Source organism: Podarcis bocagei, assembly GCF_964188305.1.
Source record: "Podarcis bocagei genome assembly, chromosome: 2".
Lineage (NCBI taxonomy): Eukaryota > Metazoa > Chordata > Lepidosauria > Squamata > Lacertidae > Podarcis > Podarcis bocagei.
The window spans coordinates 59,697,094-59,714,285 of NC_138126.1; the positions used below are offsets into that span (position 1 = coordinate 59,697,094).

Sequence of the window (17,192 nt, forward strand, 5' to 3'; positions counted from 1 at the left end):
TAATTAGATCCATTGGCCATGGAAGTTCCCTACTACTGTTTTAAGAGTTTTAAAGCTGCCAGCTTTCCCAGCAGCTCCATTGATTGCATCACAAGCTGAGCTCTGACTGTCATCATACTTCCTTCCCAGGTGCCCCCCCCCCGTCAAATGCACCATGGGGAAGGAAGCATTTTGGCAGCCAGAATGCCACTCTTTTTGTTTCCCCAAAGCCACAGGCAGAGCCAGCAGCTTTAAATCATTAAATCATTCAAATAAAGAACATTTTGAGGATACCATGTTCAGCAGCATGGTTAGTGGCCTGTTCCCCTCTCTGGTATTTTGATTCCCAACCACCCTTTGAAATTGTAGACCCTGATTCAGGATGGGTTAAAATACCTCTGAAACCCATTTTTTCTTTGGGGGGGGGAGTCCATAGCCCTAGTAATAATAAGAAGAAGAGTTTGGATTTGATATCCCGTTTTATCACTACCTGAAGGAGTCTCAAAGCGGCTAACATTCTCCTTTCCCTTCCTCCCCCACAACAAACACTCTGTGAGGTGAGTGGGGCTGAGAGACTTCAAAGAAGTGTGACTGGCCCAAGGTCACCCAGCAGCTGCATGTGGAGGAGCGGAGACGCGAACCCGGTTCCCCAGATTACGAGACCACCGCTCTTAACCACTACACCACACTGGCTCTCCTGCTACTTCTATCCTTATCCATAATGCTGTGCTAGTGAGACCCTGTGGGGCTGCTGGGAGCCCTTCTCATCAGGAGACAAGGGCTCCTGAGGTAGCAAGTGGAATGGTTGATGCCTGCGTGTCTCCCTTTCATATGCTAAAGAAATAGCTGCTGTGTTGTAAAAATGCCTGGAACTCGCTCTCTCTTCCTGCAAGGTGTGAAGCCATCCTAGAATTTGATATAACCCACTACATTCTGCCCAACTAAAATAAAAAATATATATTTTTAGAGTTTTCAGGGACATGTGGAAGTCCTGCAAGGGGAAGAGCCTTTGGGGAAAAAACCAAAAAGAAAATAATTACAGAAATACAACATGTATTTGCTGTAAAGATCAGACAAATGCCCCCCAAATGGCTTGTGAAGATCTTGCAATCTGGTTATGAATCAGTATTATCATTAATGCATTTGGCCAGTTAGATATCAAGATAGATGCCTGGGGGAAAATATTCTCTTCCTCACTCATAAGACCATTTTGTTAAACTGTTGGCAGCTGTTGTGTTGGGAAAGGTGGGCACATAACTCCTATCTTCCTCACTTCTGCATGCCCGAGAGAGTCCGCTATGAGCCATTGCTGGATTGCTGCCATCATTGTTATTGATTGGTTTATCTTGCACCAGGGACGGGGTGTGCTGGGCTTTAAACAGGCAGGTAAAATTGGCAATATTTAGATAAGGGAAAAAGGATACAGAAGACAAGAGGAACAGACTGTGACATGGTGAGGGGCTTATCATCAATTCCAGGGCTCCTCCCTTTTAAATTGATTGTTAGGACTGTGTTGAGAACATATTCATTTGTTGGAAAAGTATCATAGAATAATAGAGTGGGAAGGATCCTGAGGAATCCTCAGGAAGGGGCCCTGACTAGAGTCCAACCCCCTGCAAGGCAGGAATCTCTGCTAAAGCATCCATGACAGATGGCCATCCAACCTCTGCTTAAAAACTTCAAATGAAGGAGAGTCCACCACCACCTGAAAGTATCCATTCCACTGTCAGAATCTACTTTCTTGTAACTTGAATCCACTGGAGAAAACAAGCTTGCTCCATCTTCCACCTGACAGCCCTTTAGATATTTGGAGGTGGCTATCATAGTAGGCTCATACTGTACATTTCATACGATATATACGATATACAATATCTTTATTGTCATTGTCCCTTGCGGAACAATGAAATTGAAAACTACATAAAACTACCACAAAACTACATAAAACTACTACGAAACTACATAAAACTACTACAAAACTACATAAAACATTCAAAAACCCCTAAAAACTCTAAAACCCCATTTTAAAATACACTATACTACAGAGACCCCTTATGCTGCGTTTAGAACCAGAATTGCATTAGCGTAGAAACTCTTTTTCAGGCGGCTAGTCCTGGCCTTTATAACCGTTTATAACAGGAGTCATTTGTTGAAAGTTCTCTGTGCTTAACTTTCAGGAAAAAGCTTTTAGTTGTGTAAGGCCTTGTTTTGTTTCTCTTTTGGGCTAACTAATAAAGGAGTTGGATGGAATTCTGGAAGAAAGAGCAGGAGACCTTTGGGCATGTGCGGATGGCAGAGTTGGAGGAATAGGTGCCAGAGGCAGTGACATATCCAGATTAACGGACAGAGAAATTTGGGTGGGATGGAGAGTCTGTGAAGGGCTTTTAAAACCACAGCCAAAGAGTTGAGAATGAATAGGTAGCCAGCGCAAGAATTGAAAGAGGGCTGTCACAAGAACTGAGAACTGAGAAAGATGAATGACTGTGGCAGCTAAGGTGCAACAACAGAAGGCCGGGGAAAAGAAGGTTGCGGTTAATAGGGTGGGAGGTGATTAGAGCATGAACAGGTGTTTTAGCTGAGGGGGTGGAAAGGGAAGGTGTTCTGTGCATTGCAGTACAAGGGAAAGTGATGTAGCTTATCAACAAATTGAATTAACCAGAAATTGTGTTGGACCTTCCTTGCCCACCTTGGCTTTCGAGTAGTAACAGTGTATAGGCTTGAACTGGCCCCATCTGTATTGCCATTCTACTGACTTTTGCAAATGTACCTGTTTACGCAGGCATTTCCTTGATCTCTTGACCCGAGTTTCCCATTTTGATTTCTGTAATGCTTCAATGGGATTGCTTTATTGCATATTTTAAGCACAGATATTTCCATGTGGGTGGTTTATTATTATGTATTTTAATCATGATGTGTTTTTAATTGTTCTGTATCCTAATAGTGTTGGGTGGTTGATTTTTATGTTTTGTAAAACATTTTTAAGCTATCATGACATTAAGCCATGGGTAGGCAACCTAAGGCCCGGGGGCTGGATCCAGCCCAATTGCCTTCTAAATCCAGCCCGTGGATGGTCCGGGAATAGCGTGTTTTTGCATGAGTAGAATGTGTCTTTTTGTTTAAAATGCATCTCTGGGTTATTTGGGGGCATAGGAATTTGTTCATTCCCAAAAAATATTATTATTATTATTATTATTATTATTATTATTATTATTATTATTACCCCACCCATCTGGCTGGGTTTCCCCAGCTACTCTGGGCGGCTTCCAACAAAATATTAAAATACAATATTTGTCAAACATGAAAAGCTTCCCTAAACAGGGCTGCCTTCAGATGTCTTCTAAAAGTCTGGTAGTTGTTTAATAACTGCCCCCCACAAGGTCTGAGGGACAGTGGACTGACCCCCTGCTGAAAAAGTTTGCTGACCCCTGCATTAAGCGGTTTACTAATTAATCAATAGTACAGGTGGCAGCTACAGCAGCAAGCATTTTTGTCTCCTACAATTGTCTGTGCCTGGTTCTGCTCTAGAAGACAGATGGGCAACCCAGCCCATGGTCACCTTTAGTTTTGGCCCACTGAGCTCCAAGGAGCCCTGACCACTTTTCCCCACTGAACAGCCGAGCAGCTGTATGCTGCGCAGCAGGGGAAAGACTGCTGTTCCTGCAGTGCTACACAGCAAAGAGACACTGGGATGGGCTGCCGTGGGGGAGATTTTAAGCTCATGCAATCAAGAGCTCTATCCCCACAATGCTAATAGCAGCATAGAGGACAGCGTTATTTTACTAAGGGAGTGCATAACCTCCCTGTTCCCCTTCCCCACCCTGCCCTCCTCATGCAGCTTGTGGGTGTGTATGTGCATGTTTAACATTTGCTGGGAATGGAAGGGGGGGTTAAGGTGTCAGAGAGAGAGCAAGCCAAGTGTGGATGGATGAGTGGGTGCATGGATATGTGACTGTGAGTCCTTGATCAGCCTCCACATACAGCCCTTGGCCCAAAAAGGTTGCCCACTTGTGCTCTAGATAGTGATCCCATAGGCTGAGAATAAACTTTGTGTACCGCCTGCCTCAGATGAGTTTTTCAAGGGCAGAATGTCAAAGAACAGGTCAGGGCAACCCTTGTCTTTGATGCCTCCTCCTATGCTCTGGAGCCAGTATTTGCTTTCTATAATGCTAGAGTTAATGCCTTCTTGGAAACCATCCCCTTTGTCCTGGAAAGGGTTGTGGTTAGTGGTAAGGCAATTTTCGTAAACACAAAGGTATGTCTTCTTTACTGCTGCTTCATGTTATAGGGCAGGCGTCTATATAGCATTGCTGCTAAGCCCTGAGCAGTTGTAGCCTTGGCCCAAATTAAGTCTGCTCACTGAAAAAAGTTCTGCAACTTTATTTCTCTGTGAGCCTAAAGAAAGTCATATCGGGAAGAAAATGAAGAGCTCTTGTCATTCTCTGCGTCACGTGCCTGCTGTCTGGCATGGAACATGCCTGTGCTAGGGCTCTGCTAATTAACGAGTCTAGCCTCGTTACTTTTGCTGGCTCACTGCCTCCTAAATGAATGTTCCATATTTCCAGCAAACTAAGCCATAAGCAAAAATGAATGCCTTCTCGCTTCACCCGCCTGGCCAAACTCTGAGTGGAAAGTCAGCCCTCTCCTAACAGGAGCTTAGCACAGGGCATGCTCTTAACTGGGCCTGTGACCTTGTGATAAGCCACCGAAATGTCCTGCAGAAAACACGCCTGGAGGTGTTCAGGTAATCACAGCTTTCTCTCTCAGCAAATTCATTCTGTTCTCAGTTGCGCATTGAGTGGTGGTTGGGGTGTGTGTGTGTGTGTGTGTGTGTGTGTGTGTGTGTGTGTGTGTGTAAATCACAACATACCATTAATTCCCATGAATTCCTCCAAAATCTAAACCTATAGAAGGGGGGGCAATGTGGCCCTCATTATAAGAAGACCCTGTCCTTCAGCAGAGGGGCTGAAAGCATGTTTATGCCCATTGTTTATTTCCCTCACTTCTCCTCACACCTTTTTATCCAAATTCCTTGATTCGCTTTCTCACCTTGTGCATTTTGAACAACTGACTGTGAATATTGCATTCACAAAGGGGGCGGGTGCATAGGAGGGCTGCCCAAAATATCTTCCATATATCCTTTGTTCTTTTGGAACCATAAGAAGGTTTGTGGTCATGCCAAGGCAACTTGTTCAAATTTCTATTTGACCATAACGCTTACTGGATAACTTTGAGTCAGTCACCATCTCTCAGAGTAACAAACTTTACAGGGTTTTTGAGAAGATAAAAGGATGGGGGTCACCCATCTTTGCCGCCCTAAATTCTTGGAAGAAGTACAGGATAACTGTTAGATAGTTGGAGGCTGTGTACACACCATACATTTAAAGCACACCCACTCACACCCCAAAATCATGGAAACTGTAGTTTACCCCTCGCATAGCTTTGATTTCCTGCACCTTTAACAAACTACAGTTCCCAGGCTTCTGGGGGGGGGGATCCATGTGCTTTGAATGTATGGTGTGTATTCAGGCAGAATCTTGGTTCCCTTTGAGTCTCTCGTTGTGGTCATATCTACATTACAAACATATCCATTTTATATACTCTCTCATTTGCCTTTACACAAAGGGGGAATCCTGTGAACTGCAGCTGACAAGGCAAAAAGAAATTTCTGTTTGATGTGCCCGGCTTTCCATCCCGCAAAAGTGCTACAACTGCTAAGGTTATCTGCTTTAATTCTGCTTAAATCTGCAGTTTGGATATGTCCAATGATGCAAAAATATGCAGCAGATCTTGGAGGAGCAAAACCATTGGCCAGTCCCCAAAACAGGATGGCAGAAAATCAACACCAGTTGAGCTGCAGTTGAGCTACAGTTTCAAGGCACCTCCTCTCACAGTTTGATGTGCTAAATGCAGCTTATCACCACTCCCAAATGTTTCTTTGGGGAGGGGCCTTTGAAGGAAGAGCAGACCTCTGCTTGCCACCACTCAGACCCAAACCCAAAGTTAGCACATCTGCAATTGGCTTGTCACTAGAAAAGTCCCAATGAACTGAGCTAGAATGTATGTGAGAAGGTAGCAAGTGTCTACTGACAGTAGCATCTGACTCTTGACCTTGCTTGCCTCCCAACTAACTTCCTCAGCTGTCCACGTAGACTGCTGAGATTGCTAACAGAATAAAAGATAGCCTTGCATCTGTATTGCTGAAAACATCCATGGTTCCGTTATCAACTAAACAAGACACAGCTTTAAGGGGAGGGGTGGATGCGGTTCACAACTTTTGCACTGCCTTCTCGCCTCCTTTAATGCACTGCACCTCTCTTACCTCTTGTCTTCCAGTTCAACCAAAATGCACAGCCTGTATCTTGCTTCAAGCATTTAGTCCAGGCAAATATTCGCAACAAGAAGGTCTTTAAAGAAAAGGTGGATTTAATGGAGGCCCAAGGAACCACGGACTACAAGGCCGGCTTTGAATATGCCTTTGAACAGTTGCAAAATGTAAGCACAGGGTGTAAACTCAGAGTGGGGCGGGGAATTCAAAAAAGATGTGTGCAGGAGAATATGGGACTGTGGAGGTGAGGACCAAACTAGGCGTGATGTTGAAGGTGCATAAAAAGGGCTAAGATCATTAGCATCATGGGATGGGGAGGGGCTTCAGTTTCTCCAGAGGCCCTATACAAATTGCTCCCCTGGCAGGTGCTTGGGGTAGAGGAAGACGTTGGACATGCATTCACATCACTCCTCTAGTTTGGCACTGAGATGCATGAGTAGCAGAGAAGCTTCCTAGGACTTTGTAGAGGTGTGTCTCAGACTCGCACATACTATTGCAACATTACCGCATCACTCACCTTCCAAATTCTTCTTCACACATCATGAGAAATGGCCTTTATGGCTCATCCACTAATTCATGGCTCCTTAGTTCACACAGTGAGTGGGTGTCTGTCAGGCTAGGACCAGGGAGAGACCCAGATTCAAATCCCCACTCAGCTGCGAAGGTCACTGGGAATCCTTGTGCTAATTACTGACTGTCATCCTAACCTATACCTCTTTGGATAGTTGTGAGCATAAAATGGGAAGAGGAACCATGTATTTCTTAGAGGAAGAGCAGGGCAAAAATAATAATAATAATAATGGGATGAATAACATTCTGAGGCATTGGCATAAGCAAAGAAAAAGAAACAGTTGTTTATGAGTCTAATTTGGAGTAGCGGATGCTGTTGGAATTGGAGGAAATTCCTCTGTAACCAACAATCCATCTCTGGAGATTGTTCTTACGGCATTGGATTCCCAGTGACACAGCAGCTGCAAAGTGGTGAGCAGGGCTGGGAGCATCCATGTTATTCTCCCTGACATTGTAGTGGGCGGGGGGGAGGTCTATGTGCCTTAAGAATAGAGCTATACTGGGACAGGGCATTGGTGTTGCCTGCTTCTCCCCAGATAAATGAAAAGCATCAGTGGCTGACACTTAAGTTTTAATGGCGGCAGCAGCTGCCTCTTCCATTTCATTAGAAAGGTAGCATGGCCTATCTGAGAGGGCTCGGCTCAGGCAGGCTGCGGTGACGTTGGGCAAAATAAAGACGGATAGCCCTATTAATCGCTGAGCGGTAATAGCCACAACATAATTTCCGTCCAGACAACCCCTCCTTCTCCCTGTTCATCTGCACCACCTTCACCCCTGGAGAAGCAGCTAAAGAAAACAGATCCCTCACTGCCAGTTTCTTGGGCTGAAGACGTGGCTGGGAAAGGGCAGGAAACTGTAGTCCCAGCATTTACTCTGTGTACGCCTCTGTGTCTGCAAGCACATCTATGCCTAGCGTCTGCCATTCCCTTTTACAAGTAAAGAAGCAGGTGCTTGTGCATACACAAACCTGTGTGTATCTGCTGCCACTAATTTACTTCAGATTTGAATCCTACTTTTCCCTTCACTAGCTCTGACATGCCTGTAAACCCAGTAACTGTGGGGATTTATCTACTGTAGAGATCGCTTCCATGTTTAAAGATTGTGAGAGGAGAACTGCATTTTTACATATACACATACCTCACTCATTCACTCACACACTCATCAGCCATCCATCCAACCAGATCGTTTCTCTGAAAAAAATGCAATCACGATGCTGATGCTGCCCCTCTATGCTTTATTTTAAGCAAAGGGTATTAAACATACATATAGACATATTTGGCATTCTCTTCCCACAATCCTTTCTAGGGCAATGCCTTTGGTTCTGAGTTGTGCACTCACTCAAATGTTTGCTTCCCATTTGCAGTCCAACATCACAAGAGCCAATTGCAATAAGATGATCATGATGTTCACTGACGGAGGAGAAGATCGAGTGCAAGATGTGTTTGAGAAGTACAACTGGCCTAACAAGACAGTGAGTTTAAACTGGAGGGGACCTAGTCTAATCTCAGTTGGAAGGGGGTTTCACAGAATTGTACTAATTCTGAATGCACAGCTTCTGGTGGATCTAAGCCATGGGGGGCGGGGGAAGAGAGAGATAAACAAAGACTACCCCAAAGACCTCATTGATTGGGTGGGGATATAAAGGATTAGGCAGGCCTTAAGGTATCCTGGATCCAAGTTGTTAAAAGCCTTGTAAATTAAAACAGGAATCTTAAAATTGACCCAATAACATATGAGCAGCCAGTCCAAGCTTTTAATCACCAGTGTTATAGGCAGGCAGTAGTCTGTCCCTATCAACAGTCTAGCTTTTGCATCAGCTGGAGCTTTCAAACCAGGCCCAATTGTAGCCCCACATAGAACATACTACAATAATCAAGTCCTGGGTTGCCAGTGAATGAATCTATTGCTGTCCAGAAATAGCTGTAGTTGGCATAGCACCCATAGCTGAAAGGCACTCCTGAACAAATGCTACCTGAACCTCAAGGGACCGAAACGGATCCAGGATTATTCCCAAACTATGGACTTGCTCTTTCAGAGGGAGTGAATCCCTGTCCAGAACAGGCAAATGGCCCATCTCTCGGACATGGGAAGCACCCACACACTGTGCCTTCCTTTTCCCAGGGTCCAAACACAGTTTATTTGCCCTCCTCCAGTTCGCCACTGTGCCCGGACAGTGGTCCAGATCACATTCTGCCTCTTCTGACTCATGTCCATGTTATGGACAGAAAAAGCTGTGTGTCATCAGTGTACTGGTGGCACTTTGCCCAAAACTCCTAATAACCACTCCCGAATGCTGCATGTAGATATTGAACAGCACTGGTAACAGGATCATGCTCTGCAGAGCACCATAGCACAAGGATCATAGGGCTGAGACAATCTCCCAGTGCTATTGTCTGGACATGGTCCTGCAGCTGGAGTGGAGCCACTGTGAAACAGTGCTCCTAATACCATCCTACAGAGCTGATCCCGGTGGATACCATTATCAATGGTCTTAAAAGATGTGGAACATAGAATCTTAGAATTGGAAGGGACCCAAGGGTCACCTGGTCCAACCCCCGGCAATGCAAGAATCTCCGCTAAAAGCATCCATGACAGATGGCCATCCAACCTTTGCTTAAAAACCTCCAAGGAAGGAGAGTCCACCACCTTTCAAGGGAGCCTGTTCCACTGCTAAACAGCTCTTACTGTCATAGTCACATTCCCCCTGTCCTGCTCTTGATACAGGTCATCCAACAGGGTGATCAAGGCTGATTGAATCCCAAAACCATGCCTGAGGCCAAACTGAAATGGCTCCAGATAATCTGCATTTTTCAGGAACTTCTGTAGCCACTGTGCCACCACTCTCCACCATCTTGCCCAAGAAGGGGGAGATTGTCACTGAGCAGTAGTTGTTATAAACCAAAGGGTCCAGGATGGATTTATTTAGGAATCTATGCACTACTGCCTGTTTAAAGACAACAGGCACCACTCCACTGAATGTTTACCACAGCCTGGACCCACCTTGCCAATCCATTTTCCCCAACTGGCTTTCACCAGCAAGGATGGACATGGGTAAAGTGAGCAAGAAGCAGGTCACATAATTGCAAAGGTCCTGTCTACATTATTGGGTCTCAAAAACTGAAGCAGATCCCATAAATTCTGAACAACCCCAACAGTATTCACAAGAACTACTGCATTGAAAATGCTATGGAGCTGAGCAAATGTATCCTTGAAATGCCATTAAAACTAGTCTGACTATGACAACGGGATTACGACCATCACTCCACAGCCCCCTAGGGAAGCAGCAGAGAAAGAAGGCTCACAACCAGAATTGTGGTGCTGGGACTCTGAAGACACGTCAGAAGAGGAGGGAGGCTGGGAATAATAATAAATAATAAATTTTATTTATATCCCGCCCTCCCCAGCCGAAGCCGGGCTCAGGGCGGCTAACAACAATAAAACAGTACAACACAACACAACACTCTAAAATCATTCATTATAAAATTAATTCAAATCAAACCACTGGCAACCATTGGGCCAGAGCTCCGTAAAGATTGCCGAGGAAGTAGAAGAAGCAACAGGCTTGAGGGAAAGAAAAGAGCTAGAGGCAGAAAGCCTTTCAAGGGCAGAACAGGGTGCAGACAGAGACAGGCTGAGACCTGAAAGAGAGGAGGAGGAAGGGACAAAAGCTGCACGAGCTTCTCAGCAGCTGCCTGGTCCCACTGTCGTAAGCTCCCCTCCCCCTTTGACTCCAAGGTCACACAGGGCTTTGCATGTAGCTGAATGGAAAGCTGAGAAAGCCCATGGGGGCACCCTCCCCACTGGAGTTTACACCAGTTTGAGAGACATCCAGAGGAGGAGGTTTAGGAGGAAACAGCAAGGGCCAAGAGCCAATCTTGGCAACATCACCACTGAGGAAAGCTGTGCCTCCATGCTCTCTGCTTTTATACTATTTTCTTGAATAAAAAGCTGGGTTTACTTTGAGTCTCTGCATCTCCATTCTGACCTGCCGATGAGTCAGCCCTGAGAGTACGCCTCGCCCTGTGCGTTGGGCTGATAACTATCTGAATTAGTCCCATGGCTGCCATGCAAACTCAAGCTAGCCCTGAGACAGCCTCAGCACCTCAAAATGCCACCCATTTGCCACCCAAAACAATAGTGTCCAACGTGACCCTGGAGACAGCCTTGGTCAAGCAGGCCATTGGGCATCAGGGTGGGTGGTACAACATCAATGTCCTGCAGTATGTGCAGTTTGACCTTGAGGCTCCACCATAGCATTTCTTCTGGCTACTCCCGGTTGCCTCAGTTCCAGCTTCTCTGTCAGAAGTTGCTCCTTACAGGGGCAAGTAGCTTGGCAAGGGCAAGGATGCTGTTCACTTCAGAGTTTGCTTGCAATTGTTGTTCCGCCCCCAGCCCCCATGCCTAGCAATATACTGTGATTCACCATTTAAAGATACTATAAATATATCCCGTTATTATCGTCAGTTATCAGGCAAGAGCTAATTTTCAGGCTTCTCTCTTGTCCCAAGAGTGTTTTTCTGAGCTATACGCTGCAGACCTGAGTTTTGACCCATTTAACAGTTGTGCACAGAGAGACCTCATTCTCTATGGATCTACAGTAGTGGTAGCAGTAGCCAACAATGTGCCTTCCAGATAATAATTGGACTACAGCTCCCATCATCCCTGTTGTTTGGTCATGAAGGCTGGGGCCAATGGCAGCTATAGACCCATAATGCCCATAGGGCGTTATTAGCTATCCCTGATCTGCAGCAAAGCTTGGAGGGGGATCACATGCCATTATTTTGTTTTGTCACTAGACGACACTAGGCTTTATTGTATCTGGATGGAGTCAGGGATTTTCTGTTTCTGTGTCTGTACTCTTCTTGTTGAAGGGAGACAGTTAAGTCTTCTAAGCCTTCCATCACAGCGTTGAACCTGTCTGCAGAGCAATGAGACCCTTCCCCACTGGAACCCCTGATTTCTCCCCTCACACACAATATGCACAGGCCTTAATCCAAATGTTTGTGTTTTTGAATATCACAGGACACAAGTTTAAGCAAGCAGATTCATCTAGGTAAAGCCAGAATATAAAGTACTGCATAAGAAAATGAATTCAAAAATAGCACTCTGTCTTAGCTAAAATTCTGACAGGGCTGTTAAATGCATTATAGTTTTCCAGCATGTAATGTCATAATGTGTGAAGCAGCTCTTAGCTAGAGATGGAAAACACTGTTGATTCCGATTAAGGTAACTTGTTAGTTATGAAGTAAATTACCATGCCATTGTAGATAAGTGTTGCTGGCTCTCAATCAGTCAGAGAGCAAAACAAGCCACTCACTCGCAGCATCTGGCAAGCTAGATTCCCGAATGGTCTCACTCATGTTGCTGCCTACAAGGGACAGGGGGGGAGGGGGGAGTGGGATCCACTCGCCTTTATGGGAAAGAAAGTCCCGATTTCAAGTTTCAGGTATAGAAGGGGTCGTCGTTGTTGTGTTGCCAATGCAAAAGCATTGTAAATTTGATTTCTACCTGGGAGCAGGAAAGGGAAAGAGATTTTTCTGCTGTCTGTTCGGGAAGAGTTACTTGTGAGTAGCTTCCCATACATATTCCATAGAAGTCTTTGTGGGGGATTTAATGGTGTGCTATTACAGACGCTCCATCTGCACAAACATAGCAGCTTGCCCTATGGAACAACCCCCCTTCCCCTGTGCAATGTTCTGGGAGTCCCCCCAAGCCTATTTGGGGGGGGGGTGCAGAAGGAAAGCCCCATTGTACAAGTGGAAGCCCTTGTGTCAGGCTTCTGCTGGCAGGGTTCGTTAGGTGAATTTGTCTTTCTCTGAAAGTTTAAGCTTTGCCTCTGACAGACCTTTGTTACACAAAATGGCTGTATTGCAGCCAAAACATATACCAGACAGTACAATAGTGTGTACTGTGCCTCCCTTATTCTGTGCTTCTTCATTTGGCACGAATGTACCATATGGAGCCTTGAACTATGCCAGGGAAGGGGACAGGTGGAGTCATACTGTGCCTCTTCTTCACCTGCTCAAACTGTTATTAGCTTTTCCAGATAGAATCTGTGCATGAGCCAATGAGGGGTGGAAGACAGCACCAACCCGCCCAGATCTTTGCATATGGAACCTTATAAATGAGTCAAGACACAGCACCGAATAGCTGAGGAACCAGCTGTGTGACCTGGATCAGCTCAGTCACGGGAACAAGGGGAAGTGGCTAACTCATGCTTTATTGCAGGATTCCGCCTCATTTGATGTGAGCTATTTAGACAGTTGATCTTCCTGCCTGTCTGCTCCCGCACTGAGCCACTGCCCCTTTAATGGGGCGTCTAACACGCTGGCACTGTTTTTATTACCTGCACCGACCTTGAAGTGCCAAAAAAGGTGGACAGAACTTCCTCTGAAACTTTGCACAGGCTGCTGCTACAGGAAAAGGTGCATCTTTGTCAACACTCCTGAGTTTGGGAGATATTCCATCACATGGGTGGGTGGGTGTGTATACACACACACACACACACACACACACACACACAAGCCTGCTGGGTGGAAGTACTCAAATGGCTTGGGCTTATTTTCTCCCTCCCTCCCTATATACAAGAGGGAAAGGAAATGGGTATGATCTCTAACATCTCTAACATCTGCTGCTTTTAAACCCGATGAGAGATCTCAATAGTGAGAAATGGGATACTGTACTGAAACATCATCTTCCTCGTCCAGCAGTTTGCAGAACAGTAAAGATCAGTAAAATGCTACACCAAAGCAAAATCCAGTTTCTGGCTCATGAATGTCTTCCCTTCTTTCACTTACTAGTGAAATCCTGATGCTTTTCAGCAGCTGCACAGTTCCCTCGAAGCATTTACACCTTCTGATTCATGGCTTGCACACAGAAAATCAGCTTTTCCATTTTTTTATTCTATTTCCAAACTCATTGTACCTGCATGCAGGCAACAAAGGAAAGAAATTGAGGGAGTGGGTACTGCTTACAACAGTAGCAACTCTTACCAATAGTAGTGTGGGAGTCAAATTTATTCCCTCTTGACCCCATTTGATGGAGAGTCCAGTCCTCTAGCACTTGTGTGATAAGACCCTTCCCAGATAATCTGTAAATAATGCACGGCAAGTTTTCCTGTGGGCCTGTTGATTCAGGAGATAGAGGTGTCTCCACCCACATAATGAGTTTAGGAATGGCAGTCCGTTTAGCTTGCAGCTCATCTCACAATGATAAATGTGTGCTTGGCTTGGACTCAGAAACCTCTGCTGAGCCCAAACTCTGCATAAGACTTAAGACTGGATACAACCATATGTATTTAAAACCTAACAGTTGGGCCTAGATCCCAAACACATTTCGTTCAGGAATGTGGTTTTGTCAACTTGTTGCTTTTCAATCTGCTTACTTCATTTTGCTTGAAAACTGAGGTTTCTTCATTGTGCCATTGGGAAACGAGTAGCTCCTGGCTTTGACAACCAGACAGAATAGTTCTTTCTGTGACATGCATCTGTGCAAAGGTGTTGCTGAATAGCAGCACAATGATGTCCAGCATAATTTAAGCACTTTATGTTAGTGATGTGAATTGTTAAGTGATAAACCTGAACTGGTAAGTGATGAACAGCCATATTCACTTGCACCAGGTACTTGATCTTAGGACCAATCCAGGTGGCCACTGGGTTGGTGGCAGCTGCTTGAAAATTCATGGGCAGTTGCCATGACACACAGGGTTCTGCTTTTGCCATACCACTGCAAGAAAGGGTTTAGAGTGGCACCTGCTTGCTTGTGCCGAAGGGTGGGCGCATCACAGTATCTGGTACACATAGCTGATGGGAGCCAGCATGTGTTAGCATTTTTTCCACAACTGCCGCCCATCCAGTGGTTGTAGGAACAGACCCCCTAGTTAAGTACATCAAGGGCTTAACATTGTTGATGGGTCTTATAGTGTTGTGAGCCACCTTGGTCCTTCTGGAGAATTTGTATTTACAAATAAATAATTTCCATTTTACTATTTAACACGGTGTAAGCAGGACACGGGTGGCGCTGTGGGTTAAACCACTGAGCATAGGGCTTGCTGTTCAGAAGGCTGGCAGTTCGAATACCCACCACGGGGTGAGCTCCTGTTGCTCGGTCCCAGCTCCTGCCAACCTAGCAGTTCGAAAGCACATCAAAGTGCAAGTAGATAAATAGGTACCGCTCCGGCGGGAAGGTAAACGGCGTTTCTGTGGGCTGCTCTGGCTCACCAGAAGCAGCTTAGTCATGCTGGCCACATGACCCAGAAGCTGTACGCCAGCTCCCTTGGCCAATAACGTGAGATGAGCGCCGCAACCCCAGAGTCGGCCACGACTGGACCTAATGGTCAGGGGTCCCTTTACCTTTTCCTTTACCTTTAAGCTTTGGCTGTTTTGCTGGTTTTCTAGTTATCACTACAACAGGAGCAATGATCAAGAACTGTGCTTCCAAGCAGCAGGCTATAAATTACAGAGTACATGAAGCCACCCAGCTGCAGAGCATGTACTGCACCATTCAAGCATTTATCTTAGCACAGGGAAACTGGAAGGCATGGTAGCTGCTTGAACATTCCTTTTTTGTGTTTGCTTCCTCAGCTAGTTGGGTGCAGCCAGCTGCCACCATGTGCAAGATCAAACTTTTTGCCACACCTTAGAAAATGTATTTTAAAAAAATTATATTTGGTGCAGGAGATGCATGGCCAGAGGGAGGGAGGTGCCATGCAGCTGCCATGCAGCCAGCGGTCATACAGATAAGTCCCTAGGAAGTACTTACCTGTAGAATCTCTATCTGCCATTTTCCTTTACAGGTGCTTGCATTTCAGATGCAAAATGTGTGCATTTATAGGCTTGGGTGTTGGCAAACCCTCCACGGTTATTGAAGGATGCTACTAATCTTATTTTCTTTATTAAAAAGAAATCACTCTTTTTTTCCTTTTCACAGGTGCGAGTGTTCACCTTTTCTGTTGGACAGCATAACTATGACGTCACTCCTCTGCAGTGGATGGCGTGTGCTAACAAAGGTAGGGAGAGTGGCTTAAGTACAGAATTACCTCTTGTTAGCCTGTCAAGCAGAATGTGAGAGGGGAGAAACTATCCTCTGCTGTGTCAGAAGAGGGGAGGGGAAAGTTAGCTTTCTGTTTTCCAGAGTAGACCAGTGTAAGCAACTCGCTCCACTGAGCCAGTGATGCTCAGCTATTATTCATAGTTTAATTGGTTTAGTTTTACATAATCAGCATGATTAGTGTGATATGTGCTTGAAGACAGTGAAGGCCAAGCAACATTTCTTATTCAAGAACCGGTAATCACTGATGTGAACAATCCTGAGTCAGCCCACCCGGCATCCAGAATCAAGAAATGGACTGGCACATGTTCTAAGTATACTTTTTAAAGGAATGTTGCATGTGGAACATGGTACTGATAACTGATGTTTGCATACCCTGTATCTTGCATAAATTGACCCTAATAGCTCCACATTCCAAGGCCCTTGTCTGAACTTACTTGTTCCACTTCACCTACAGTCACCTGTAGTTATGCGTAGCCATTTGCATCAGAAAGTGGATGGAAATCCACTTTCAGATTCAAATCCAGGTGAAGTGTTGATAGACAACATGCAGTGTTGATAGACAACATCTCGGTCCACCGTTCCTGATCCTAAAGTGAGGCCAACATCTCTCTCCAAGGGAGTATCACCTTGTCCGGATTGGGACAACCATTTTTATAGCCCCTATTTGTTTAACTTTATACTTACTTCAGCTGGATCTCCTGGTCTCTAAGCCATCAGATTAATCTAGTGAATAGTCTTCAGCTATTACATTAGACCTTGTTTCAGTCACCTCTCCTAATTGTACAAAAACTATTCAGGTACCCAGTGCCTGAGAACACATCTTCCCAACATAGGTAGCAGGGGGTGTGAATTAACTAACTTTCATTCATACATTCTTAGATCTATAACCTGCCCTGTCCCATCATTCAGGACAACTTACATGCATTAATGAGACTTCCATCCCCAATGTCTGTTCTCCCTTTTCTCTCCTTCCAGAACACTTAACAGGGTTTTTTTCCTGATAACCCAAAAGCTGAATTTTAGAGGAACATTATATGGGGTATATTTTTGGTGAAAATGTACTTATGTGCACAATCATCTTGTGTTGTGTTTTCTAGTTCAAAAGAATCACTTCGTTGTCTAAATACTACTTTGATGGAGTCCCCCCCCCAATCCACTCTAACATTAGTTTGTGAAAATAGATCATAGATGTTCTTGACTTCACTCTCCATCCAGATACGCCTACAGAGAGCTTCTCTCCACTGGGTTAACTCCTTCCATGGCTACCAAG

The 17,192-nt window shown here is 45.1% G+C and overlaps 1 protein-coding gene across 5 annotated transcripts in view; it reads left to right on the forward strand.

The window, feature by feature from the left end:
* The window catches only part of CACNA2D2 (calcium voltage-gated channel auxiliary subunit alpha2delta 2), a 553,469-nt gene that overhangs the window by 446,729 nt on the left and 89,548 nt on the right, over positions 1-17,192 (forward strand). For all 5 annotated transcript variants that reach the window (XR_014003634.1, XM_081177654.1, XM_081177655.1 and 2 more), the window contains 3 exons: positions 6,310-6,468; positions 8,235-8,342; positions 15,800-15,878. Coding sequence is in view for 4 of the 5 variants with exons in the window: in XM_081177654.1 (XP_081033780.1) it covers positions 6,310-6,468; positions 8,235-8,342; positions 15,800-15,878 (346 nt within the window). In the remaining variant the exon portion in view is untranslated. The remainder of the gene's footprint in view (positions 1-6,309; positions 6,469-8,234; positions 8,343-15,799; positions 15,879-17,192) is intronic.